This window comes from Lotus japonicus, chromosome 3, assembly GCF_012489685.1.
Source record: "Lotus japonicus ecotype B-129 chromosome 3, LjGifu_v1.2".
NCBI classification, from domain to species: domain Eukaryota; kingdom Viridiplantae; phylum Streptophyta; class Magnoliopsida; order Fabales; family Fabaceae; genus Lotus; species Lotus japonicus.
The window spans coordinates 43811495-43837953 of record NC_080043.1 but is presented as its reverse complement, the minus strand read 5'-3'; the positions used below and the strand labels follow the sequence as shown (position 1 = coordinate 43837953).

At 37.4% G+C, this 26459-nt stretch overlaps 1 protein-coding gene and 1 long non-coding RNA gene across 3 annotated transcripts; both read left to right on the top strand.

Annotated features, from left to right (window-relative positions):
* The first annotated feature begins 564 nt into the window (after positions 1-564).
* On the top strand, positions 565-11890 carry LOC130742926 (mitochondrial ATP-independent inner membrane protease subunit 1a). Of its 2 annotated transcripts, XM_057595029.1 has the most exons (5): positions 565-792; positions 885-1106; positions 2008-2118; positions 2620-2674; positions 11516-11890. In XM_057595029.1, exons 1-4 carry the CDS (start codon positions 664-666, stop codon positions 2656-2658), a joined length of 501 nt encoding a protein of 166 aa, XP_057451012.1. In that variant the 5' UTR covers positions 565-663; the 3' UTR covers positions 2659-2674; positions 11516-11890. The 2 variants fall into 2 exon arrangements, with proteins under 2 accessions (XP_057451012.1, XP_057451011.1); XM_057595028.1 differs by lacking the exon at positions 2620-2674.
* An 8506-nt stretch (positions 11891-20396) lies between these two features.
* Positions 20397-22676, top strand: LOC130748521 (uncharacterized). The gene is made up of 2 exons (XR_009022718.1): positions 20397-21176; positions 22435-22676. It is a non-coding gene; the product is annotated as an uncharacterized LOC130748521 (long non-coding RNA).
* The last annotated feature ends 3783 nt before the right edge of the window (positions 22677-26459 follow it).

Below are 26459 nucleotides of genomic sequence, written 5' to 3'. Positions count from 1 at the left end.
ATGAATCTCTTATAAATGGAACATGATCATGTTGGATTTTATTTATTTTAATATTTAACATAATCACTTGTTTTTTTTTAAATTAAATATGTAATAAAATCCTAAGTTAATTAAAAATCCAAAAATTCAACAAAAATACCATAAAAATTAATTAATACTCTAAAAATAAATAATAAGATAAATTAAGATAAAATCAAGAAATAAACAACCTAAATCCTAATCAAATCTAAATTTTAAAAAGGTACTAAATAAATATAGATAAAAACTATCAAAATCTAGCAAATCACAATAAAAACTCATAAAATTCTGAATTAATTAAAAATCCGAAAATTAATAGGTGGAAAAGCTGACGTGTAAATAATTAAATAGGTGGAAAATCTGACGTGTAAATAATTAAGTGAGAATTAATCTCGGAGCGACACGTCACTAACTTGGCCTGTGAGAGCGACACGTCAGGTTAGAAGTTGTTCTTTTCTAATATATATAGATATAGATATAGATATAGATATAGATATAGATATAGATATAGATATAGATACCTCTATGAACGCCTGACCTATTTCCCAATTCTAGGTATGATTACGTATAGCCTTCAAAACCAATAGCGCTGTCAATCAGTAACAGACACAACACAGAGAGAGATAGAGATTGAGAAAGAGAGAGATGAGGTTTATGAATTACATTACACAATGGAGAAGTGCCGCGAAGGAAGCATTAGATCGCACTGCAATAACAGTCAAGTTCCTATGCTGGCTTCACTTCACCGATAACTACCTCTTCTCCGCAACTCACGTAATTCCCATTCAAGATTTCACCTTTCTTTCTCGTCTTCATGTTTTTTCGATACCCTTTTGACTCAATTGTAGAATCCCCCATTGTTGCAGGTGTATGGACCTAGCATGCTTCCCACCCTAAACCTCGCCGGCGACGTCGTTCTCACCGAACGCCTCTCTCATCGCGTCGGGAACCTCGCCCATGGTGACTTGGTGCTCGTTAGGTCCCCTGTGAACCCTAATCGGTGCTTGACCAAGCGAATTGTCGCCATGGAAGGGGACACTGTTTCTTACTTTGATCCCTTGCGTGCTGATGCTGCTCAAGTTGCAGTGGTGTGTGCCTAATGGTTTGTTCTTCGTTTTCTCTTTTTCTGAATTTGATGTCTGTTTTTAAGTATTGAACTTCTTTTCATGAATTTAGAATTTTGCTTTGGTAATGAGATTTCAACTTTGCAAGCCATTGATTAATGCGTTTAATTTTATTTATGTCTTATCAAAGGTTTACTTATTTTTTATGTCCCACTTAGATGAGTCTTTTGTGTGTTCAACTGATTTTGGTGCCCAGGTGATGTTTTCCATGAATGAATATGCAGAACAAAAAATGCTTGGGGAAATTTCCTAGTTCTTCTATTTTAGAAATATAACTATTCATGTGTCATTTGCCCAATAGCTTAAGCTTTTGGGATAATTGGTTCATGACATTCCACATATACAAATTAGAAAGTGTAGTTTGTTAATTGATACCAGATTTCTTCATATTAGATGATTTATAAGGTGCTGCATAGCTGCTCTGCATATTGTTTCAAATATGTCTTTATGGAATGTATTTATCTGTTTTTGCTCACTTTGTCAATAGCATCATATTTTGATGACAGTTGTGGTAAAAGATTAATTAATTGCTTATGTTATGAAGACTGGGTCAAGTTACTTGAAATTTCACTAATGTTTTTGGCTGATATGATTATTTATTATTTTGTTAAACGTTATAATGTGATCTTTTGTAAAAATGAATTACTAATTTACTCATGCTTATAACACTATCATTCCAATCCTCTTGCTGAGTCTTAACACACTACACTGAATTATTTTACAAATTTTTTAACTTAAAGATCAGCTATCTATGTTATTTGTTTTCCCCTCTCTGCTTGGAACTTATATTTTATTACTATTTTCTTTTTAACTTTTCATTTATAAGTTTGATTTATTGCTTAATTTATTTATCTCTTTTGCATAGGTACCAAAGGGACATGTTTGGATTCAAGGGGATAACGTCTATGCCTCCCATGATTCACGTCATTTTGGTCCTGTTCCATATGGTCTTATACAAGGAAAAGTCTTTTTTCGGGTAAGAGTTATTCCTCATGCTATTTTTAAGAATTGTTTCCTTGGATTCTTTTCCTTTATTATGAGCTTTTAGATATTTATAATGCAATTTTTCTCAATCTTAGTTTCGTGTGGTTCAATAGTATTTTGCTGAAGAACTGTAGAGTGTATTACTACTTATAAGTTTTTAACTTTCTTTCTCGTCCATGTACTTGGAAACATCTACTAATTCTATAATTCACGATTGTAAGTTTAATGTGTAAAGCAATTTTAGATATTATTTACTGATGTAGAAGTCATGTACTAGAATAATTTGGTCTATCATTGTAGTGAAGACATTATTTTCTGAATGGAATTTTGTTCTTTTGATCAAGTAGTTTCACCTTGTAATGCTTTACTACTATGATTTTACTTGATATAAAAATATATCATGTTAGTTGAACACTTGTTAGCTAGTGCAATATTGTTCTATTTGATGACTTCAAATATTATGTTTAAGATATTTCAAATACTATATTATTAGGTTTGGCCACTTGATAGCTTTGGACTACTAGATCAATGAAGATATTTTAAAGACGGTACTGGTCTTTCAATTCTACTGTTTTTGATGTCTGCTTTTATCTTTTGCGTTTTTTATCTAACAAAAAAATACTTATCCCATTCTTTATGACCAAACTATGGAAAATGAAGCCCTTTATATGGATTTTCTACTTATTTTTTAGGGTTATAATTTGCAGGTATCATGCATATGATAGTGGATATTGACCTGTTTAAATTTTCCTTATCTTTTCTCTTTCAAAACATCATCTTATGTCAGTTTTTCCTTCACTATTGGGAAGTGTAGGAGCTTGACTTTACAAGCTTGATTCAGATATGTTGATAGGGATTGACCTCCTATTAGAAAAGTATACGAGAGGAGGTCTACGAGAGAGGCAAGGGATTATTCCCCTATATAACTCTTTCACTGTCTTGAGTAGAGCTTTTTAACTAACTGATTCTCAGCAAACTGTCACTTAGGCTGTGTTTATACATAAGACAGTGGGGAGATTGAGAGGGCTGTTTTTTAGTTGGGCATTTGAATAGGCTGGGCTACATGAATTCTCTCAGCAGTTCCACAATTTTTTGTAATTCTCTTTCTTATCCTGGGTTTGTCCTACATTAGGAAGACTTTGTGATTTAGGGTTCTTGAATAAAATTTCAGTTCGTGTGTTAGAAACCAGAAAATTAGCAGTATTTTTATTGATAGAACCATTAGGGAGAGATACAATAGAAAGGGATACCAAACACCCTTTCCAAGCCTAAAGAGAGAACCACTTCTCTCTCTAACCCAATTCCTAAACTGAATAACAAGATACCCCTAACTCTCTAATGTCTGTTATTTATAGGCTACATGCCTCAATAACATTCTAATTAACTCACTAAGTATAACTAACTAACTAACCCCTAACCTTGCGTTCCTTTCAATAGAAATCTACAAAAGAAAACCTCTCCAAACTAATATTTTCGCAATCAATTTGATACCCAATGGAGTCCAAACACAATTAAGTTTTTCTCCTTTGATTTCCAAAATCCATGTCAAGCTGGTCTTGGCCCCATGAGCCCAAGTAGTGATAATTCTCTCCTGCTATCAAACTTTCAACATTGACCTGGGTTGCTACCAAACCATTTTGACACATCAGAAGGAACTCACATAGCTCACCCATCTCCTTCAAGCTTGCTTTGATACACCAGATACAGAATCCCATTACATTCAGAACAGCACCCTGACACACTGAAAAATCTGGAACTTGGTAAGACTCCCAGCTATTAGGAACAAACAGTAATTGGGAAAACAATTCCAGGTTTGAATAAAACCCTCTTTGCAGCTGTTTCTTGATTTCCCAATTGAAACATGCAAGGCCTATTATTCTCAGAAATTTGTCTTCCACAATGTTCCCCAATCCAGTAAGAAGTTGGATAGGAACCCATTTAACAATACAATCAACAGACCCTCTTTTTATCCTAAGTTGTGCTTGGCCCAATCTACCAAAAACATGTGCATACCTTTTTCCCATTTCATAAACGTTGCTGCTGTTGTAGAATATCACTCCAGTGGGACACTTGTCTTTGCTTGTGTCATGTGTGGCCGGCACGACTTTTTCTTCCTGCCTCGTGTCTACCTTCAGTGGCCCCTGCATAAGGTTTTTGGCACTTGGGAGCCAATGCAATGTCACTATCACACCACCTCCTTCACAGCACGACTGAGCTAGCAGCGCCAAGTAGGAACTGGCACCACCCATTAAGTCCGGCGGCTTCGCCGGTGGCGGAAGGGGCCGCGCCACCCTCTTACCACTCCGAATAAAACTCTTCACTGCTTCTTCCAGCACTGCGATACTCGACACACCTGTGCTCTGTGGCTTCGCCAGCGGATGATTTGCCACTTCCGATCCACTGAGAACTACGTCCGGCGGCTTCCATGGTGGCCGCATGGTGGTTCCCATCGTTGTGGCTTTTGCACCTGGTCGAGACACCTCACCGATCTCCCCACTGTTCTGGAAATGCAGATTTTTGCCTCTCTTCACCCCCAATTTCGGAACCATTCTGTCGAACCCTAAAGGTATGGTTTGGGGCCAAACGGCGAATCCCTCCTCCGTTTCCCATGGAAGGTTCTGTTCGTGAATTTCTTCCATTGACGGAACGAGGACCACCACCCCTGTTCCATCTTCCACTTGTTTCTCCGTCATCTCTGTTTTAACCTCTGTTTCAAGATTGAGGTTCTGAATCGCCTCCGTCACCGCTGAATCTGTCTCTTCTTCCGCTGCGGTCTCTGAATCCTTTCGCCACGCCGACGCCGCTACATCAGGTTCTCGTGATGTCGCCGCCGCTGTTCGCTCGATTGTAATCTCAGATTCTCTCTTTTCTCGTTCAACAAGAATGGCTTTGTGAATAACCTCAGGAAGAGAGAAAGATTCAATCAATCGTACCTCCATTCGGATCTCTTCGCTCAATCCTTTCAAGAAGATGTCTTTGACAAATTCTGGATCAATTCCTCTCAGAGCTCCGACGTACTTCTTGCTTCAGAGAAAGAAGCAACTCAAATGGATTCTGAATCTTGAGGGCTGAAACCTCCTCACCACTGCAATCTTGAACCCTTCCCATGATGGATTCGGATTACAACGTTTCCACCATTGAAACCAGGTAAGAGCTCTTCCTTCTAAAGTCTCCATTGAAGCCTGCAACTTCTCTTCTTCTGAAACTCCTCGCAGCACAACCTCCAAACGCTGTATCCATTCCAGAGCTTCATCTCCACCAAAAATTGGAATTTCCTCTGAAATTCTCAGCTTGCTCTTTGTCCCTTCCATGCGCAGATTTGTGGTTCAGGCACCAAGATCGGTGCTCTGATACCAATGTTAGAAACCAGAAAATTAGCAGTAGTTTATTGATAGAAAACCCTAATTCCCAATTGGAAACTAGGGAGAGATACAATAGAAAGGGATACCAAACACCCTTTCCAAGCCTAAAGAGAGAACCACTTCTCTCTCTAACCCAATTCCTAAACTGAATAACAAGATACCCCTAACTCTCTAATGTCTGTTATTTATAGGCTACATGCCTCAATAACATTCTAACTAACTCACTAAGTATAACTAACTAACTAACTAACCCCTAACCTTGAGTTCCTATCATATGGTCTTATCATTTGGTGCCATTTTTATCACTGGTATTAGAGCACTGTCCGGGTGCTGTGGGCTGATCGAAGTAGTTTGTCGGCGAGAAAATGTAAGACTCAAGTCCTTGGAGAAGTCATTGGGATCCCCTATATTGGAACATGGATGGGGATTTGCAATTGCAAACTGATGGGCATAAGAACCCAAGTCAGTTCAAGAAGGAGAAAGGATTGCAAGTTTATACCCATAGGTCCAAAGTTAACACAACTTAGTGATATACTGGTTGGCGGGAGAGTTGATTATACAAAGAGAAGGTAATGGAAAGAGAATAAGATGCCTATGACTTTTTATTGTTAATTAAGAATATTGTGCATTTTGAATATTTTTCATCATTGCTGGTTTGAACTCAGTGTCTTCTATGATTTCTCCACGTTCTTCATTCTTCACTCCCTCTCCAAATGGAGCTGTGATACCAGTTTGTATTTGAATCAAAGGTGTGGTATTCCTAGCATAATCTCGGGTTCCCATCACATCCCAGGCATGCCCTGGGATGAATTTTCCCATCCTAGCTCAGTTCATTGTTCTGGGAAAAATCCCAGCCATCCCGGCAGGAAAGTGAAGTCCCAAGTTTTCCAAAAATCACCCCCTCCCCCCAATGTGAACTTTGGGGGCTTGCGATGGAAAAAAACCCTAGCACTTTTCTTTATCATTATCAATGGTATGCTGCTTTAATAATTTGGGATATGTATATAAACTCTGAAGTGGGAACTAGAGACTGATTACTGTTATATCCTCAGTAGTGATTAATTATATCACTTAACGACTTGATGGATATTGCGATTCAGGTTTTCTTATGAATGACTTGTGATGGGTTGTGTTATTCACTTATACTCCGTTGAGAGGTCCTTGCCCTCATCTGATCAGTTATAAAAGTGTTGCCCTATTAGGTACTTTGCAACACTATACATACGCTTATTAGAAAAGAGGGTAGTTTACTCTCACAGGTTTTCTCTGGTTCTCTCTCCACAAGATCCTTGTTCGTGGTTGCTCTTCATAATTGGTAAAGAGTCTGCTTCTTCATCCTTAAGAAAAAAGAAAGGTACACACTACACACACTATTTATCTCTAATTCGCTATTAGTTGCGATTTAGGATATGCTATTTTGTATATTTACATTCTTGATCTTGATCTAGGCCATCCTTATAAATTTGGCTGGAAATTTATATATATAGATAGTCTATATCAAGAATGTAATACACATTATAGCATGTTCTATCACAAGCAATAAATAATTGTAGATAAATACTATGGGTTCCTTCTTCGTTGTAATGATGAAGAATGAGATCTTCTACCAATCCTGAACAACAATCACGAACGAGAACCTTGTGGAAAGAACCAAAGAAATCCTAGTGTGAGAGTAAACTGCCATCTTTTCTGATAAGTGTAGTGTGTTAAAGTGCCTAATGTGCAGCACTTTTATAACTTATCAGATGAGGCCACGGACCTCTCAACGGGCTATAAGTGAATGATCCAACCCATCACAAGTCATTCATAAGAAAAGCCTAATTGCAATATCCAAAACCGGCCGCGACCACCACGACATGACCTCCGATTTTTCTCTGGCGAGCGTCACCTCTGTTCTACCCATTTACACCTTTTTCTCCTGTGTTGTATCTTGTATTTATCATTGATTTAGTACATATATTTATGGCATAAATTATATAAAAGATAGACAAAAATTCACTATCCCGGAATCCCGCTATCTCAATTTTGAGGCTGGTCGTGACGAGCTGTGAACTGGGATTGACAACATAGCATCTGAGTATTTGAGAGACTGAACAACTCTTCCAATATTAACTCATAAACCAGATATTTCCCTCCCTCTAGTTTCCCAGTGTTGTTAATGGCGGATTGCGTCCCGTAGCGGCAAGCCCAAAAAACGCTATAGTGTGTAGCGCTATGGCCGCTACGCTGAAGAAGGAGGAGGAAGGAGGAGGCTGGAAGGAGGAGGAAGAAGGAAGGAGGCTGGAAATCGCAAGTTTCATCGTGATAAAAAAAGGAGGATATTGCAGAGGCTGAAGGTTGAAGAAAGACAAAATGCACCGTTTCAATTAAAATTTCGGTGCAAAAACCACCAAAATGCCCTTAAAATTTTGAAGGAATGTTTAGATCTGGGGGTAATTCTGGTTTCTCCTATTTATTCTCAACATGCTACTGGAAATTACAGCTCAGTCTAATTGAAAGTGACATGTAACTTTTCTTGACAGTTATAAAGTACTCTAACTAACTTCGTAGGTTATTATTCTTGATAGAACACCAGAAATAACTGAGGAAATATGTATTACTGAACACAAATTACACACATACATCCATTCAATTTCTGTCTACATTTTTCCTACTCCTCCTCTGGCACACCCTTGTAATTGAAGGTCACGGATCATACAACCTTGGATACTTTGAGCTTCCTCCAGCGCTCACAGATGTTCAACCCATGTTCTCTCCCTCTGGCTCAATCCGTATCTCCTATGTGATTTGCAAATTCTTCAATCTATCACTTGGGATTGGGTTCACACCTATTCTCTGAAGCATAGTCTCCATCATTGGCTTTTAGGCGCCTAAACCTTGCCTCCCGTGTCTCTTCTGCATGGCAAGCCCTGTTCTGAGACTTTAAGGTCTTTTCTAAGAATTTCAACCTTCTATCCATCTCTTTGTCTGCCATGTGCTCCAATTTGTGACCTTGGAGCAGAGCTGATATACCAATTAATAGAAACTGGTATGAAAGAAGATCAAAGAATGATTTTTTTTTTTGACTAATTCCTAATCTCAGCCTTGTCTCTAAGGAGGCGACTGAACCTAAGCTGGGTAAAGAATGAATTTCTGCAGTAAGAGACTTAGTTCTCTCCTCAAGGGTCCCTATAATCCAACCTAATTAACTCATTAACCCTTCACACTTCAGTCAGTTGGTTTTATTGCAATAAGGATAGGGTTACATCTAGGTTCAGTCTTGAGTCCGTACCTGTTTATTCTGGTTTTGGTCTTTGCTTATCTTGGATACACAAAAAGGCATTCCTAACTGCATGTTGTTTGTGAATGGCAGTTCTAATTGAAGAATCAAGGGAAGTGGTTAATTCTAAATTTAAGATTTGGGTAAAGACTTTGGAATCTAAGGGTTTCCACTTAAGCACGAGTAAGACAGGGTTATATACATTGCAGTTTTAGTAAGACAGATGGTGGAAATAATTTGGAAGTAAAAATTGGAAACAATATCATGCCACATGTTTCATAGTTTAAGTACCTGGGATATATTGTACAGAATAATGGGGAAATTGACAAAGATCTTGTTACATGCGGAATTCAAGCTCCGTGGTTTAAGTGGAGAAAAGCATCCTGAGTTATTTGTGACCTTAAAGTACCTACCAAACTCAAAGGAAAGTTTTACCAAACCGCAATAAGACTTGCTATCCTCTATGGTAGCGAACACTGGGCTTTAACTTAACCACATCTGAAAATAGTAGGAGTAGTAGAAATGGAAATGTTAAGATGATGAATGACCACACTAAAAAGGAAAAGATACACAATAGTCGTATAAGAGAAGATAATGGCGTGACCCTTGTTGAGGAGAAGATTATAATCGGTTAAGATGGTAAATACATGATGTATTCTTGCCTCTTAAGGGAGCTCCTTGGATGATATCACTCATGGAAAGTTTGTGGGAGTCTTCTTTCAATACTTGACTTCCAACATTGCTCTTATAGCTAGTATTTTCCCTATTTTCAATATAATTGCCTAATTTTTATTGTGTTTTGTTTTAGGCTTTCATATGGGGGGCCTATATATGGATTTACGTTTGGATGATATCACTCATGGAGTGATGGAGAGTTTGTTGGAGTCTTTTTTCAAGACTTGACTTCCAGCACTGCTCTTATAGTGTATTTTCCCTATTTTCAATATAATTTTTTGTATTTTGTTTTAGGCTTTCATATGGGTCTATATATTTAGGTTTGGACCTGGGTTTGTAGGGCTTGCATATCAGCCCATATAGGATGGAAGCCTAAAGTGTTGGGTTGCATTTGTGGCCCAATAGGTTGGAGTATATGAGAGTGTGAGAGAGGGGTAGTTTAGGTACGTACCCTGATGCATTTTCAAACAAAAAAAGGGTACTCTTCGGGTACTGTGTGTACTTCTTTGTCAAAACTACGTCGTTTTATCTCGCTTATTTGACAGTGCAATCAAATAGCGGCTATTGCGGTGCCAGCGGAAATTCACCCTGCCACAACTACTACACCTCGACATTGCGGAAAACGTGATATACACGATTGCGGCCGCGAGTGGTTGCGGAAGTAGCAGAACCATGTATTTTTTAAAATTTTTAAATTAGAAACGTGAGTTGGGGAGTAACTGCTTCAAATTATTTACTGCAAGTGAGTGCTTCATTCTATATAACTTCATGAGCGTGGAATACAGAACCACCTCCTCAGTTACGCACAACTCAATGTCTCGTCTTCCCTCGTCTTTCTTCCTCCTTCTACATCGACCTGAATATTTCTTCTGCCCATCATCTCCGGCGACTTTGAGTTGCTTCTCTGACGAGTTTCCGGTTAGTTTCAGCCACACCGTTACCTAGTTCTGTCATGCTCTGTTTTTTTTTTTAAATTTCTTTCTTCTTCATTTACCTTTTCTTCTTTTTTCTATTTTGTTTTTCATCTCTTTCACTATTCTTACTTCTCTTACTCTTTATTGACATGTTTCTTCTTTTTTCCCTCTCTTTCATTCACGTTTTCAAACTCCATTTTGCTGCTTTCATACAGAACCACTTCTTCAGTTACACTTTCTTTTTTATTCTTATGAAGCTAATTTTTATTTGAACAAACACCTTGTGACAAGCTGTTTTTTTATATAAATTTTCTTATTTTAACCGTTATGCGTCTTTCGCTATTTGCCTGCGACACTATCCGCTATTTAAATTAGCGGATTTTTGGCTTTTCACGATCTGCGATTAACAACAGTTATTTAATCAGCTAAACTAAACCCTAAAGTAAAGACACACCATGTAAAGGCTTCTCGCAATTGCTACTGCCCAGACTTCTCACATTGCATCTCTCGCCGCCTTCAGCTGGTCTTCCACCACTGTCCAGGGCTGCTGTGCGTTGCCAGTCGTTGTTTGCACTCTTCATTATGGTGCAGACCCCTGTTTGCCACTGTTCCTCTCGCCCCTGCAGCATGTTACTGGCTGCTGTCCGTTGCCAGTACGCCGCCATCCTCCGCGCACGGTGCCACACCCCTGTTTCTGTTTTCTTTTTCGTGTACTGAGATTTAATGGCTGTTGTTTTTGTGTGCGGTACTGTGGTTTAATGTGCTGCTTTTCTATTTAAGTTTTGTGATCATTCTTTTATATTATTTAATCACGTTTATATATTATTTCATATCTCCAGCCAGCCCTCTCTCCAGCAACTATCCTGCAAAATATTCGCAATAGATTTTGAAATCAAGGGATAAGATTGAAAAAGCAATTGGTAATGTAAAAAGGTGAAATTGTTCACTGAAAGGCTGGAGGGCTGGAGAGGATCCTAATATGTCTGCACAAGATGAATGAAAAATTTCAATATCCTTAATTGATAGCATGCTGTTCGCAATAATTGCTTGTCCTGCAAATTATTGTTTGCTAAGGCTAGTTAACTTAAACTGCACATATCACATAAGCATTGATTCTGTTGCATAGATGGGATTGCAATAACTTTTTTGATTTTTTTTCTCTCTATTTGTGTGTTACAGGTTAAAGGTTTATATATTTCGTTTACCAGAGTGCTCATGATCATTTATTCTGTAAAAGGCATTGAACTTGGATGGAGATTCGGGGATCTCCATGAAGGTGGCTGTTAGCAAGGGAATGCTTAAAGCTCACGCTTCCTTTTGGCAACGCGGGATACATGTTCTGGTCTATTTGAGTTCTGTGTAATGTGTATTTTTAATAGAGATCAATATATGGAAAACAATTGATTAGGAATCATGCATTACTCCTTATTTTTGATTATATTCAGGGTAGGTTTTCTGTCTTTCTTTTACCCGGTGTCAATTTATATCTGAAACTAACAGTTATTCAATGTAATAATCTGTTTTGCCTTTCAATGCGATTATTTCATTCGTGAAGCTGAATGTTATTTTTATGCCTGAAAATTATTCATTTGTAGTCGGGAGAATAAACTCTGGCTTTTAAGAGGGTTGTTGTCTAATCTGTAAGGAAGATTAGGGGTTGTTGTAAAAGAATCATAGAAGTTTTTTCTTTTGTACTTTGCTTTATAAATTTTTATCAGTGGGCTTGAGATGCATACATTTTACTTTGTAGTTTTATAAATATTTTCCTTCGTACTTTGTTTTATAAACATTGGGAATGGAGAGGGTTTCAGATATGGGTTGAGCCATGGATAGAAGTATCGCAATGGGGTTGTTAAGGGTTAGTGGGAGTGGGAACATTCCTTTGAGAAAAGAAAAACGCCTTTCTGCCATCCAGGCGGCCCTTCAATGATTCAATGGGTTTATAAGGAAGATCAATTAGCTGCAACTTTTCATATTTTGATAAAGAAGGAAATGTTTTTTTTTTAAAGGCTAAAGAAAAGCTTGAATATAACATAGCATAAGGGTGCTAAACCGATATGCAAATGAAGAAATTTAAAGTGCTAAACATGGGAGGCCTCCCTCATGATAAATAATCAGAGGTTGAGCTAAACCAGAAAAACAAAGCTACCTCTCACTACAATATGCAGTTGATACATTATGTTCAACTAACAGCAGCCAACCCCACTCTATGTTATCTACCTCTTCCAAATCCAAGCCAATAAGGCTGAACCAATCATGAACCTATAGCATTCCTAGTGTTTCTTACTATCTCCATCGAGATGCACCCATCTGAATGCAATAACTTGGTTAACGTTCCCTTTCCCATTAAAAGAACGAAGCCTTGAGGCCTTTCACTTTTGATTTCAACCAAAGCCACGATCTTAATTTAATAAGGGCCATAACAAATTCAGTATTGGGCACCTCCTTCTTGAAATACATCGAGTTTCTCATCATCCAGATGCTCCAAACAGTTGCAAACCAGGTTACTTTCCATAACTGAGACATCCTCTTCTCTTTCCCCATCAGTACATGTTATGCTTACACGCCTCTATGGGAAAATATTAAAATCTCACGATTTTATGCTTGCACGCCTCTGTTTCGTGCTGAATCGGTTGCATCATCTCTTTCTCGTGGGATCTGGTAAGATCTTAGGTTCAGGTCATAAAATCGGTTTCATCTACCGTGAAACTGACTCACAGTGGTTCAGTTCACTCTTGGACCAATAGATTTAATATTTTTAATTTGAATGGTTTAGATTAATCACCAATTAAAAAAATTCGTTTGTTAAATATATATTGTTTTACTATTACACCCTTCTCCCTTCCAACGTTTCCCCCAGCCCCACCACCGTGCCTGATGCCCACAGCGGAGTCCAGCATGCCGACCATGGAGATTACCTTTTGATTATTGAAATCATGTACTCTTTTTCCTTCACCAGGTTTTTCCCAAGGATTTTTCCTGCTAAGGTTTTAACAATGCATGATTTCTTAAGTCTGTCTTTAAGGAGGTAGTGGTTTTTTTTACTAGTAGGAGGATCATTGATGTTGTTTTGTAATAGTTGTACTTTTAGATTTTCTTCTCATTTTTTCCTACTTGTATTAGGTTGAAGTATCCCTTGTGCTTCACTTCAATATATTTTCATATGACTTATTAAAAAAAAAACTCTTGTTGGTGGTTTATAATTTATATATACATTTTAGTACATTAAGAATAAAGGATAGACGTATAGGCCAGTACATTAATCTGGATCTCAAGAAAATAAGCTTCATTAAAACTTCCTCAGTTCAAACAAAATAACTAAATGATTTTTTTTTCTTGGCCATGCTGCAAATTGAAAATAAAACTAAAACAGAAGCAATTGGGGATGGAGAAATTTGTGTCTCCTAATACAATCACTTTATTAACAACCTTTTTGACATTCCAAAGTGTTCCCTCATGGTGGTAAGTGTATAAATTTAACCTTAGCAAAATTTACAAACGCATTTATCAAACTGACAATGTCCTCTCGTAACAGGTCCCTCAATCATTTTCTTGCAAGTGTCGTCACAAACTTGAATATCTGTACAGTGACGATCGGGCAGTATAACTCTACAATTTTCCCCCTCTACCATTCGCACTTGATTTCCTGGGCACAAAAGTATATACATCATTATTCAAAGAACATAAACTAATGAAAATTCAGTGTGCAAACGAAGAAATCGATTTTTGTTTCAACAGTCTAAATCCACCCACATTCAAAAAAGAGATATAGTGAAGATTGAAAAATAAGAGATATGATCGATGTGGCCGTATGAGAATAAAGAAGGAAGATTGAAATGAAATGAAACTGAGTGAAATTTGGATAAAAGAGATAATGATTATGAGTATATGAGTTAAAAAAAAAAAGACTAAGAGTATATGAAAACCCTTTGTGAAAATTAATGCATACCAAGGTCAACAGAGAGAACCAACACGAGAATGGAAAAACAAATGGGAATTTTCATTGTGTCTTAGATTTTGACAACAATATTTTGTCTTTACATGTGACATTGTGGAAGAGAGGTCCTTCAATTTTATAAGCACTCAATTATGCAACTTCTTATGCAACTATTAAAATATATTAATTAACTTTCATATTTATCTAACAATATATATACATTAACAAAAATTAAATTACTTTGTCCTCAATTATGAACATAAGATAACAAAAAAGTAACATAGTGAAAATTATAGTTGATCATTACTATTTTAGATTAATTGAAAATTCCGATAAAGAAACCAATTATTAACTTTTAATACTATTTTCATGATATTTTCTTAATTAAATATCAATACATTAAAGTTCAAACATCTTAGAAGTTAATATGAAATATGGGTATTAAATGTTATATATTTTTTTTTAGAAAAACCAAATATATATAAAAACCTGGGTGAAGGCTCATGGCCAAGTTACAAATTGAACAAAGCCAAGAGACCACAGCAGATCTAAAAAGTAAAAATAGAGTAGAAGGACTGCACTAGCACAGTTTGGAAGGAAAACTAGCTAGTCTAAAATTAAAAGAACAACTAAAGAAAAAAAAAACACAGCACGAGATGCCAAATTGGCCTAGCCAAAAACTGCACAGCAGCAAGAAATCCCAGTCTCTGCTATGAGACAACGCCCACCCAAGAGAAACTCGAAAAACACCAACACCAATATTTCCTATGAACTAGCAACTGAAAAGGTGCCTTTAAACATAACCACACAGTGCTAAAACCCAAGAAACAGCATGGCAGGTGCAAGAACTCATTTCGTTCTAGAAAAAATGTTGTTTATTTTCCGATGTATCAATTTTTTTTGTTTTTTTTGTTTTGGGCATTAATTCTTTCAATATTTCAAAATGTTTGTAACTTTAGAAAGTCAATACATTTTTTGCTAATTTTTCTACCTATATCCTCATCTAATACATTTTATCTCAATCATCAGCTTTTATATTAACCAACCACAATTCTTCTCTATTAACTACATTCTTCTCCATTTTAAAAGAAAAAAAACTACATTCTTCTCTATCAAAGAATAATTTAATAGCTCTCTAAAAAAAAGTATAATTTAATAGCTTTTAAAAAAAAAAAAATTATTAGTTGCACATGCATGGTACTAGTAAAATGAAATAAGGTCACTTTGGTAACATTATATTATTAAGGGTTAATGGTCAAATAAGTCCCTGTCTTTGTAGTGAGTTTTGATTTTAGTCCCTCCCTGAAAAAAAATTAGCGATATCTCCTTACGATTGCACGCATTTTGATATTAGTCCTCGCCGGAGGGTGGAGCTCCGGCGAGATTGCCTAGTGGCAGGTCAACGCCTATGTGGCATGCCACGTGTAATTTTTAATTAAGATTTTAATTCAACATGTGTAATTAATAAATTAAATTAAAATTATTAATTTTATATAAAAAAGCCCCATTTATTCACCCTAGAACCTAGAAAACCCACCAATTTTGGAACACCAACACACTTTCTTTTTCTCTTGCGTGGGTCATTCTCTTCCCACCGAGTCGGATCTGGTAGGTTAGGGATCGAGAGACGAAACGAAAATTTGGAGGTGGTGGTAGCTCGGTGTGGGGTGGGTATTATGGTGGCGATGCGTGTAGAACGGCGGCGAAGTAAAGCTCGACTGCAGAGGTTTGGATCTATTGTTTCTCACGGCTGCAGGTTCTATTGTTTCTCTGCTTTCGCACCCTTCGCACAATTGATTTCGGATCTCTAGCTTCAATACCTGCGATTTCGAATCGGTGGCTCAGACGATTCACCTTCCAAAAAGGTGATCTCGGCACCTGGTCCTATCTGGTAGGTTAAAATTAATTTTTTATATAAAATTAATAATTTTAATTTAATTTATTAATTACACATGTGGAATTAAAATATTAATTAAAAATTACACGTGGCATGCCACATAGGCGTTGACATGCCACTAGGCAATCTCGCCTGAGCTCCACCCTTCGTTGAGGACTAATATCAAAATGCATGCAATCGTAAGGAGATATCGCTAAATTTTTTCCAGGGAGGGACTAAAATCAAAACTCACTACAAAGACAGGGACTAATTTGACCATTAACCCTACTATTAATAGTTAAAATCTTACTATTTGTGCTACAATTTTAAACAACAATATTTATGCAACGGAGGGAGTACTAAAGAATAAATATAAATAAGGAAACTGTGGAGCTGTTATACACTTAGCAGTAAGGGATTAGAGGATTTTACGAAAAAAGTATGCATTATTAATTTATTACGTACAATATTAATTATTAAAATATTCAAATTAAATTACATTGACCTTAATTATGACAATAACATAAACAAATTATCATAATGAAAATTTCATTGATCATTATTATTTTCAGACTAATTTAAGATTTAAATATTTTGATGAAGAAACAAAATTATTTTCTGAAAAAAGATAAAGAAACGAAATTAAATTATTAATAATTTTTATTACCATTTTAGTGATATTTCCCTTATTAATATTCATACATGAAAGGCAAAAATATTAATTCGGCATAAAATGTTATATATATATATATATATATATCCCCTAATTATAAGACTCTTCAAAGACACATTTGTTATCCCTATATATGATAATTTATCCTAGAAGCGGAAGAATTCCTAAAGATCGTGCGAACTTTTATGGCTTGTATCCGAAGACATGGAAATGAATGTTTTTTATGTTAGAAGCCTAAATCATGAATTCCTAATATTTTTGAATGAATTCATAACCGCAAAATTAAAAAATAGAGCTTCATTTTGTAAAGCAATGAAAAAAGCTATTGAGTATTTGAGTTAACTGAACATGAGGGGTGTTTTGTAAGAAAAGAGACCCGATTCTCTTTTTTTTTTCCCTGAAGTTACAACTATCCATTAAAATTTCAGTTTTAATTTGATTTAGCAAATGCTTAATTTCCAAGTAGGCTTTCAAAATTCATAGTGCTTTCTAGGAGATCTCAAACATTGCGATTGTTCTCCTTACCAAAAATAATTCTTGGGACTTCTTACGTACAAATGATTTATTTGTTAGTAATGTAATCCAACCCATATTTTTCTTTAGATAAGTGAGTTGTTTCCTAAGCCAAGAAAATAAGTGCCTTATGTTTAGTCTCATTTGAAGAAGATTCGTCGAGCTTTTGACGTTAAACGAACGTTGAGTAGGAGAAAACCTACTGCAAAGTGGTTGGGAAAGTACTTGTGTCCTTTTTATTTCTAATATTTTTATTTTCACCTTTTAATTCAATGTTCTGGCTGTTTTTGTTACAAACATGGCCGCTTCTCAAGATGAGCGATAATGGCTATTTTAAGTGTCGTAGCCTGGTTATGCCTCTACTGCAAAGTGCTTGTGAGAAAGCACTTATATGCTTTTTATTTATGTTATTTTATATTTGGGAATTGTTATTCGGACCCCTCCACATTTGTTCGTACCCTGATAAATTTGTAAAATACAAAAAAACCCTTATAAATTTTTTTCGCTCGCACTTTGAAAGTGCTATAGTTATAGCACTTTGAAGTGCGACAGTTATAGCACTTTGAAAGTGCTACGACAGTTATAGCACTTTGAAAGTACGACAGTTATTGCACTTTGAAAGTGCGACAGTTATAGCACTTTTAAAGTGCGAGCGCAACACACATATTTCTTAGTTAAGGTAAGAGGACCATTCTGAGCTCAAATATGCAGTCAGAATCTCCAAATTCCTACACCTTATAGTAATCTCATGATTTTTAAAAATCATCTAATATTAGTTCGGTAGAAATTTGCAGCAAAAGTGCGTTTTACTTCGCATGTTAAAAGTGAAAGTGCGTTTATTTGCAGAAAAAAAAAAAACGACAGAAACAACTCCCTACAGTTGGAAATTTTCAAAAATGACAGAAGATGGAGGTTATGGTGGTGGTGGTGGTGGCAGCAGTGGTGGTGGTGGCGGCGGTGGCGGCAACGGTGGTTGTGGGTGGTGGTGGTGGGTGGAAAAAAGAGGAAAGAGGTAAGGAGAGGAGAGAGAATGTGAGGATGGAGGGTGAGATTTTTTTTTCTTTTCAGTAAAGGTATTTTAGTATTTTTCATTTTTTCAGGGTTCAAATAGCTGAGGGAGTTTGAATAAAAATTCTATTTATTTTTACCTTTCAATTCAGTGTTTTGGTTGTTTAAGCACGATCTTGATATTTTTTAGTGTTTTGGTTATTTTTATATTCACCGTTCAATTCAATTGTGCTTCACAAGATGCTGAGGAAAGTCTTTTCTGGCTGAAGCAACAACAGTTTTAGATGAGGTATTTGAGTGGATCAAGCCTTGTTCGGGTTACATGGTCGTCTTTTCTTGCATGGATCTTATTTTGGGGACCTCTTTTAGTGGCACTGTTGTGCTGGGGTTTTGGTTCTTCTCGTAGTGTCGGGCTCGGGGTAGTTTGTTAGCTTGGTCCCTATTTTCTTTGACTTTATGTAGGGAAGGAGATATGCAGATCATTTGATGTTGTCCAAGGAGGCAAGTACGCAGGATTATTTGGCTTATCGATCTGGATTAGTATTGGAAGGAAGGTTTAAATGCGGGGAATAATATAATGGCTTGGTGGCAGTGACGGATCCAGGAATTTTATGTTGTGAGGGCAATTTGCACATATACATTTTAAGTAAAACATAATATATAAAAGTTTGAGGGTAAATGATCACTTTGGTCCTCAAAAGTGTCAACCGACTTCACATTCGTCCTTAAATGAATTTTATTCAGCTCGCGGTCCTTAGAAGTGGCTAACGCCAGTCAATTTAGTCCCTGACGTTAAAAAATCTGACGGACGTTAACAGAGAAGCTGACATGGCACATTTTTTGCCACTTAAACAATATTTTAGGTGTCAATTTAGTCCTTCGGTTGAAAAGTCAATATTATCTATCTAATTTCTTTTCACTTTGGTCCCTTTCTTCTTTCTTCCATCATCTTCATCCCCTTTCTTCCATCATCTTCACTTTTACCCTTCTTCATCAACTAGATCAACCATAAAATAAAAACCATCATGCTTCAGAAACCCAGAATGTAAACCCACAATCTTCACCTCCTTCATTTGCATCTTGTTCATCTTCACCTTATTCATCTTCCCCAAAAACCCAGAACTCCACACCATCCGACCACTACTCCAGCACCTCCCCATTTAAATAACCAACCTCCACCACGTAAACCATCTGATTCAAGTTCTCCGATCACCACCCCCTAACTCCAGACCTCGGTGAAGATAAATCTCAGATTTTTATCCAAATCCCTGAGACCCAGATTTGGGTACTGCTCTTTGGGGAATGAGAGAAAGGATTAACCAGATATGGGTCGGAGGTTTGAATGAGGAAGAAGGCTGGTTGGTTCGGTTACAGAAGGTGGGTGTGGCTATGGATGTTGGGTTTTTAGTGTTTAGTGAGAAAAGCTTCAGATCGATGGTGAAGGGGGTTGATTTGGCTTAGAGATGAGGAAAGTTGTAAACTTTACGGTTGATTGTGGCTTGGATGGAAGTCGTTTGGTTCTATTGCAGATCTGTGTGTCTAAGAGGAGTTCTTAGACCATTGGTATTCTGGAATGGGAATGAGCTTCTTATGCAGATGATGTCTCTTGAAAAAACCAAATCTTGAACTTATTTAACTTTCTCTTAATGTTTCTAATGTTGTAAACTTGTAATATGGATTTTGGCTTTGTGCTGCTATATTCAACTAATTGAGCACGGGCTTTATGCTCACATTACAGATTTTCTAGCCACTGGAATGTAAGTTGGGGCTATGGTACTGAATTGTTGAAGCTAGGAATGGGTTAATTATTTCTCTTGTTTGATGGTAATGGGTTGGATATTTGTTTTTGTATCTAGTTTTGTTATGCTGATATTCATCTTGTGTTCGTTACTAAAGTATTTGGTGTAAGGCCCTAAGTTCAACTTGGAACAAATTATATGGAAGTTTGAATAAAATTGAAGTTTTTGGCTATGTTTGATAACTGGCAGATTAGAACTGTCAACTTGTGTGAATTTTTAGAGGGTCTTAACGACTTCATTTGGGAAAACTTCCTTCATGAGAGTTGTAGCCCTTTAAGTTAAGAAAATTCTCGATGTGGTTTCGTGTAAATCCGATATCTGTAGCTCCAGATATCCCTGTTTTAATGAGCAAAGGTCGGGCTGTACAGTACCTACGAAATTTTATTAAAAGTTGGGTTTGTGTTTTGGGCTTAAACCTTTTTAATTTGGGTTAAGTGGTGGATTAAACTCATAATCAGAAGGTTCTTAGGCTGAATGGAGCATTATGGGCCAAGGAAGGCTGATCCAAGGAAAGAAGCAAGGGTTTTGAAAACCCTGAGGCTTGGTGAGCCGCCGGCTGCCCATGGAAAAGGAAGGGGGCTGCAGCTGGTTTTTCCTCTGAATTATGAGTTTTAATGAGTCATTAATACTCTTTTCTTGGGCTGTATCAGATCTGAAACCAGAACCCTAGCCCACACAAGCCCTGGCCGCCACCTATAGGCAAGGATTAGAGTGAAATCCTTATTTTCTTACATGCAAAACAGCACCAGAAAATATTTCACGTAAACACCAACCAAACAAGCAAACCAGCACCCTTCCCCTTGCTCCTAAGAGGCCTCCACTCGTCACCCTTGCACCACCAGCAGCCACCGCCCACCAAGGAGGAGGAGACACGAGAAAGAGAGAAAAACCGCAAGGAAGGAGAGGAAACGCGAGAAGGAGAGGAAGCACGTGGAGGAAGGAGAATTTTGGACAGCAGAGGAAGCTCTTTCTATTCTTCACTTCTCTCCATCAAAATCCTGCTTCTTTTCATCTAAATTCATTCAAAACCCGAGGTAAGGGCTGGTTCTAGGAATGGGTAGGTTCTTTAGGGAATATGCCATGAATTACCATGAGAAACAACTTGAGTTTTGGACTGTTTTTGCATGATTTCCTGTACATGCTTGCTTGCTAAATGTTTGGTTCTGAAATTTTGAGTGGATATTTGGGTTTTTGGGGCTGTACCAAGACTGCTATGATCAAAGGGAAAGGAAGGAAAATTATTTTTGAAAACCATAGAGCCATGGGAGTTTCGCTGCCAGTTTCCTGTACTGGACAGCAGACTTCAGAGCCCCTTTTTACCTGTTTAAGGTCATCAAATGAAAACGTGATTAAAATGAAAGTTGTATATTTTCGAAATATCTTTCCAGACATATAAAAATCATAATTTTTGGTTTAGTAATGTGATCTGGGGGTCGTGTTTAGTAACTGTCACACCTGCTGTTTTTCCTGTTCCGGACAGTTAGCTTTAAGGCCTAATATCACCTAATTCTGGGACTCAAATGAACAAGTGTGTAACTAGAGAGTTGTAGATATTTAAAATAGCTTTCTAGAAATGTATCATACGTGATTTTTTGTTGAAAGATGCATTCTGTGGCTCTATTTTTGTGAAAGTTGTTTCTGCTGTCAATATGTTGAAGTTGCGATGATATATTATGTATGAGTGAATGTTCTTGCGTTTCTTTACGTGGATTATATTTATTTTCTCAGTTAATGGTTCAAGGGTCGCTCACCTAGCCGTAATTCCCTTGTAACCCGTGAATGTTGTGTTGTGAAGGTTGTTGTATAAAGAGTATGATAAGACTCTAGGATTGACTTTAGAGACTTAACAAAGAGAAAAGTGTAATAAACTCGCTTGCAAGTAAATGTGAATAATTTGGACATAGGTCAGGTAGACTATGGTCCATGAGAACGATGGTACCTTGCACGCGAGGGAGTTATTTGGGTTGACTGCGGTCTCCCGTGAACCTTGTGGGCCGGTGTGGCTTCACGTGATTTGGTTGACTGCGGTCACCGTGAACTTTTGTGGATCATTGCGGCTCCACGTGATTTGGTTGACTGCGGTCACCGTGATAACCGTGCCTCTGCGGAAGCACGAAGATGGCCATGGAAGTTTTGGTGGGTTGTGTGAAGTGAGATTCCGTTAGAAACTGACTCTTTCCCATAAAAGACATATAATGTACTTATATTATGTTGTTGTTGATTTTGTCATTATCATTCTTTTTGTTGGACCTGACCCTGCTTGTTTGCTATGTGTTTATTTGGGGGGGGTAGATGGTCGTGAAGATAATGGCGATGACTCATTCTTGGGAGTTGATGCTACGTGACGTGCCAATACCGGAGGACGACTACACTTCAGAGGAAGAGGAAGAGGCTAAGGAATAGGGTTTTGGTTGAGAGTCTTTTGTTTTCTGTTGGGGTTGAGAGTTTCCGAAGTGTTGGTATCGAACAATTTTATTGCTTAAATTCGAATGAACAAGTTTTGATGTAATCTTTATTTTCATTCAGGCCTTTGATTCGTACTCTTTACAGTTGGTTATTTAAAAAGTTTTACGATGTTGGTTACTTCCGCGTGTTTTTGGAAAGGTTATGTTTCAAGAGTTTTCGTAAAATGAAAGGTTTGTCATTAATTGAAGATTAATAAGTGAATCGACGAAAACTCTTTACGAAAATTGGTTAATTAGTTACTGTGTAACACTCGAGAAATCGGGGCGTTACATTTGGCCTATAAAAAAAGTAAATTTTTGGGTTGAGAGGGAATAATTTCGGGTTTTTTTTTTTCTGAGTTGAGAGGGAAGAATTTATGGGTTGATTATGAATGAGGAGAAGGAGAAAGAATGAAGTTCTTCAATTTCTAGGTTTATCTTCATGAAGATGATGGTGATGATGGGTTGGGGACTAATTTGTCACATTTAGGGACTAATTTGACGTCCAAATGTTTTACCAATATTTGAATTTCACGTAGGCAGGTCCAGCTATGCAAAAAAAAAAATTTAAAAATGGTGCTAACGTCCGTCAATTTTTTTAACGCCAGGGACTAAATTGACTGGCGTTAGCAACTTCCAGGGACCGCGAGCTGAATAAAATTCATTCAGAGACGAATGTGAAGTCAGTTAACTCTTTTGAGGACCAAAATAACCATTTACCCAAAAGTTTGAATAAACATCGTAATTATTTTCATTATAAGTTTTCATATTTTGAAAACATTGCACAAACTTTTCATTCTCGACACTAATCTAGTTAAAATCGGATTAAGATACTCTGTTTTAAATTGTGTCTTTTTTTTATCCAAATCAATGAAATTGTGACACATTAAAAAAAAATTGCATAGATATGACATTTATAGCTTATATAACTAATTTTTAATTGATGAAGGACATAATAAGACACTATTTTAGAGACTAAGAATTTTGATCAATTAAAATCACATAGTCGTAGTTAACTTCTGTTGTTCCTTTGTTTGATTGTCTGCATTTTAGCTAAGTATGTTTTTGTGCCAACATGTCGGACCCGATGTTGTAACAACTTGCCTATGACATTTGTCCATGCATATCTGTTGTGAGTTGGTTGTTTATCTGTGAAGCTTTGTTTTGAATACTTGGTATTCAAGTTTCGGTTTTGTTAGTAGCTTCTGTAACACCCCGATTTTCAGGTGTCACTTTAGTAACTAAAAATAAACCTTACGCGGAAAACAGGTAATTTTTTTTCGTTTGATTCCTTAAAGATTAAAGGATAGAAAATAAAGACATAACCCAACAACTAACTAACCGATATACAAATATATACACATGTACAGCCTCAGCTGCACTCCCACGTCACGCGCACTCGCAGTGACTCCAAAGTAGTGTGCCCGTAGGCAAATATATACAGAACCAGAAACGTGAGTGAGAAAGTTATAATTACAATCCACTAAGAGAAAGTCGGCCTCAAAATGGCCTAAGCAAAGACCCCTACAGTCCGACAGACTCACTGTGATCCCTCAATAAAAGAACCACACGAAAAGCCATGCGTCGGGAACCTACCCTGTCCCAAAAGCAAAACGAATCAGAGCTCTACACAAAATATGACGCCTGCCTAACCTACCCTCCCATTACTGCTCACATAACCGAGTCCACAGTGAACTGAAGACGGCAAGTTGAAGCTCAGCTCCATGCGTCGTAGAACTCCCTCTGTTAGACGTCCACGCTCGTCAGTACGGTCCTCTAACTCAAACCTGACCCCCCCCGAGGGAGAGACCATCGAAACCCAAACCACCGTCGACATCTGGCAGCAGGCTGACCGCCCAAACACAAACATGAAACCAAAGCCAAGGCGCTAGGGTCAACTCACGGAAATAAGTAGATATACAATCAACATGTGACATGGGGTATAGATATATATGTTGATATATATATATATAAGCAATCCTAGCATGTTATTGGCTCTAACAATGCTTCAATAAATCAAACAGCACACAATTCCAGTCAGAGTGAATGTATGCGTGAAATGCAATCAATATGATCCGGATATTTGTGACGCGTTCCCGTTCGCCACAAGTGAAGCATTCCCGTTCTTCACTAGTGAAGCATTCCCGTTCTTCACTCTTGGTGAACCATTCCTGTTATTCACCGTATAATGCATGATGCAATATGGTTAGCCAAACATCGAATCGTCCTCACAACATAAGTGTTTAGCTCAAAACCCAATCTCGAAGGCCCAAGAGTTAGTGTCGGTCAATACAACACCACTCGGAGTTAGTGTCGGTCAATACAACACAACTCCAACAATAAGAGTACTAGAGTAAGAGTTTAGTGTCGGTCAATACAACACAACTCCAACAACAAGAGTACGAGAATAAGAGTTTAGTGTCGGTCAATACAACACAACTCCCACAACAAAACCCAAGAGTTAGTGTCGGTCAATACAACACAACTCGAATAACAAAACCCAAGAGTTAGTGTCGGTCAATACAACACAACTCGAACAACAAGACCCAAGAGTTAGTGTCAGTCAATACAACACAACTCGAATAACAAGAGTACTAGAGCACTCGGTGACTTTCAATCATCACCGTAGCTCACCTCAGTGGCTTTCCCCAATTCCAAAACCCACAACAAAAGTCGACTTTTCCCCCGTCTTTCACAATCATTTTCCCCTTTAGGTTCCCTATATTTATTCGTTTAGTAAAAACGTTTCGAATTGAATTAGTCAAGTTATGAGTTTATTTCTCAAAGTCTAAGTCTCCCAAAGTCTCTAGTTTTCGAAATTCTATTCATTCTAAGTTTTCCAAAAACCCATTAAAAGCAATTTCCGGGGAAAGTCTAAGCATACCAACAAATGGCTAAGTCTCAACCCTTGAGTTTGGACTTGCCTAGAGTTGTTCATCCAACCCGAATTATCAAAGATCACCAGTTCAATGATTCCCCACTCCGAAGTCGCGTCACAACGCACAATTCAATACAACATCAATATCATAAGTTATGAAAACAATCATAACAATAGCTCAACATCATAAACAATATCAAAGTAAAGCATAAGTCGAATTTATCGACGCCTATCATGCAGTCATAGCTAATAGTAAGTTGCCCTAACCTCGAGCAGCTCCAGTCTCGTGGTTAAAACCTCCTTCACACGAAAGCTCTGCAAAACCCAAAGTTCCTTCAACTGAACCTCGGAGAAAAACAAAGCAGAATCCAAACAAAATCGATTAGCTCGATCACAATACAACACATTAACGATAGAAAAAGCATTAAAGCTTCAGAATACAACAATCGAGTACGAAAAGACAAGTTTTCGAAAACGAAAAACTCCCCCCCCATTGATATAGCTCTCGGCCATAAGGGAAAAAGAGCTCCGGCTCTTTTCCTTCGATCAAATCTGTTTACAAGGTAGTTTTAGGGTAAAACTAAGGCAAAGAAACTGTCGGAAAAATTTTCGGACGATCGGATCGAAATACGGCTATTCAGGGGCATTTTGGTCCAAAATAAAAGCTCAAAACCTCAAAGTTATCAGTTCAGAAAACAAATTTGACAGCAATGATCCCAACGACATTCGTAACAACAAATCCTAAAGGCACGAAGTCAGATTACGACTTTTCGACAATAAAGTTTCGAAATGTGCGCAAAAAGGGTTTTGAAACAATTTTTCAGATCCTTGACAACTCGATCAAAATCGGCGAATACCGACGAAGGTTCTAGCCTCTTGGGCATGTAGAGAAGATACCCCAACAGAGAAATCAGGAAAAACGGACAGTTTTACAAAAAGCTCGAAACTTTGAGCACAGAAACGACTACAGGAAAGCAGTAGAAACGATGATCAGA

What these genes read in the sequence shown, in the direction of transcription:
- LOC130742926 (XM_057595028.1), top strand. Translation starts at nt 664, where the DNA reads ATGAGGTTTATGAATTACATTACACAATGGAGAAGTGCCGCGAAGGAA. An exon ending in ATGCTGCTCAAGTTGCAGTG is followed by an intron (nt 1,107 to 2,007) that starts GTGTGTGCCTAA and finishes TCTTTTGCATAG; the next exon opens with GTACCAAAGGGACATGTTTG. An exon ending in AAGGAAAAGTCTTTTTTCGG is followed by an intron (nt 2,119 to 11,515) that starts GTAAGAGTTATT and finishes TGTGTGTTACAG; the next exon opens with GTTAAAGGTTTATATATTTC.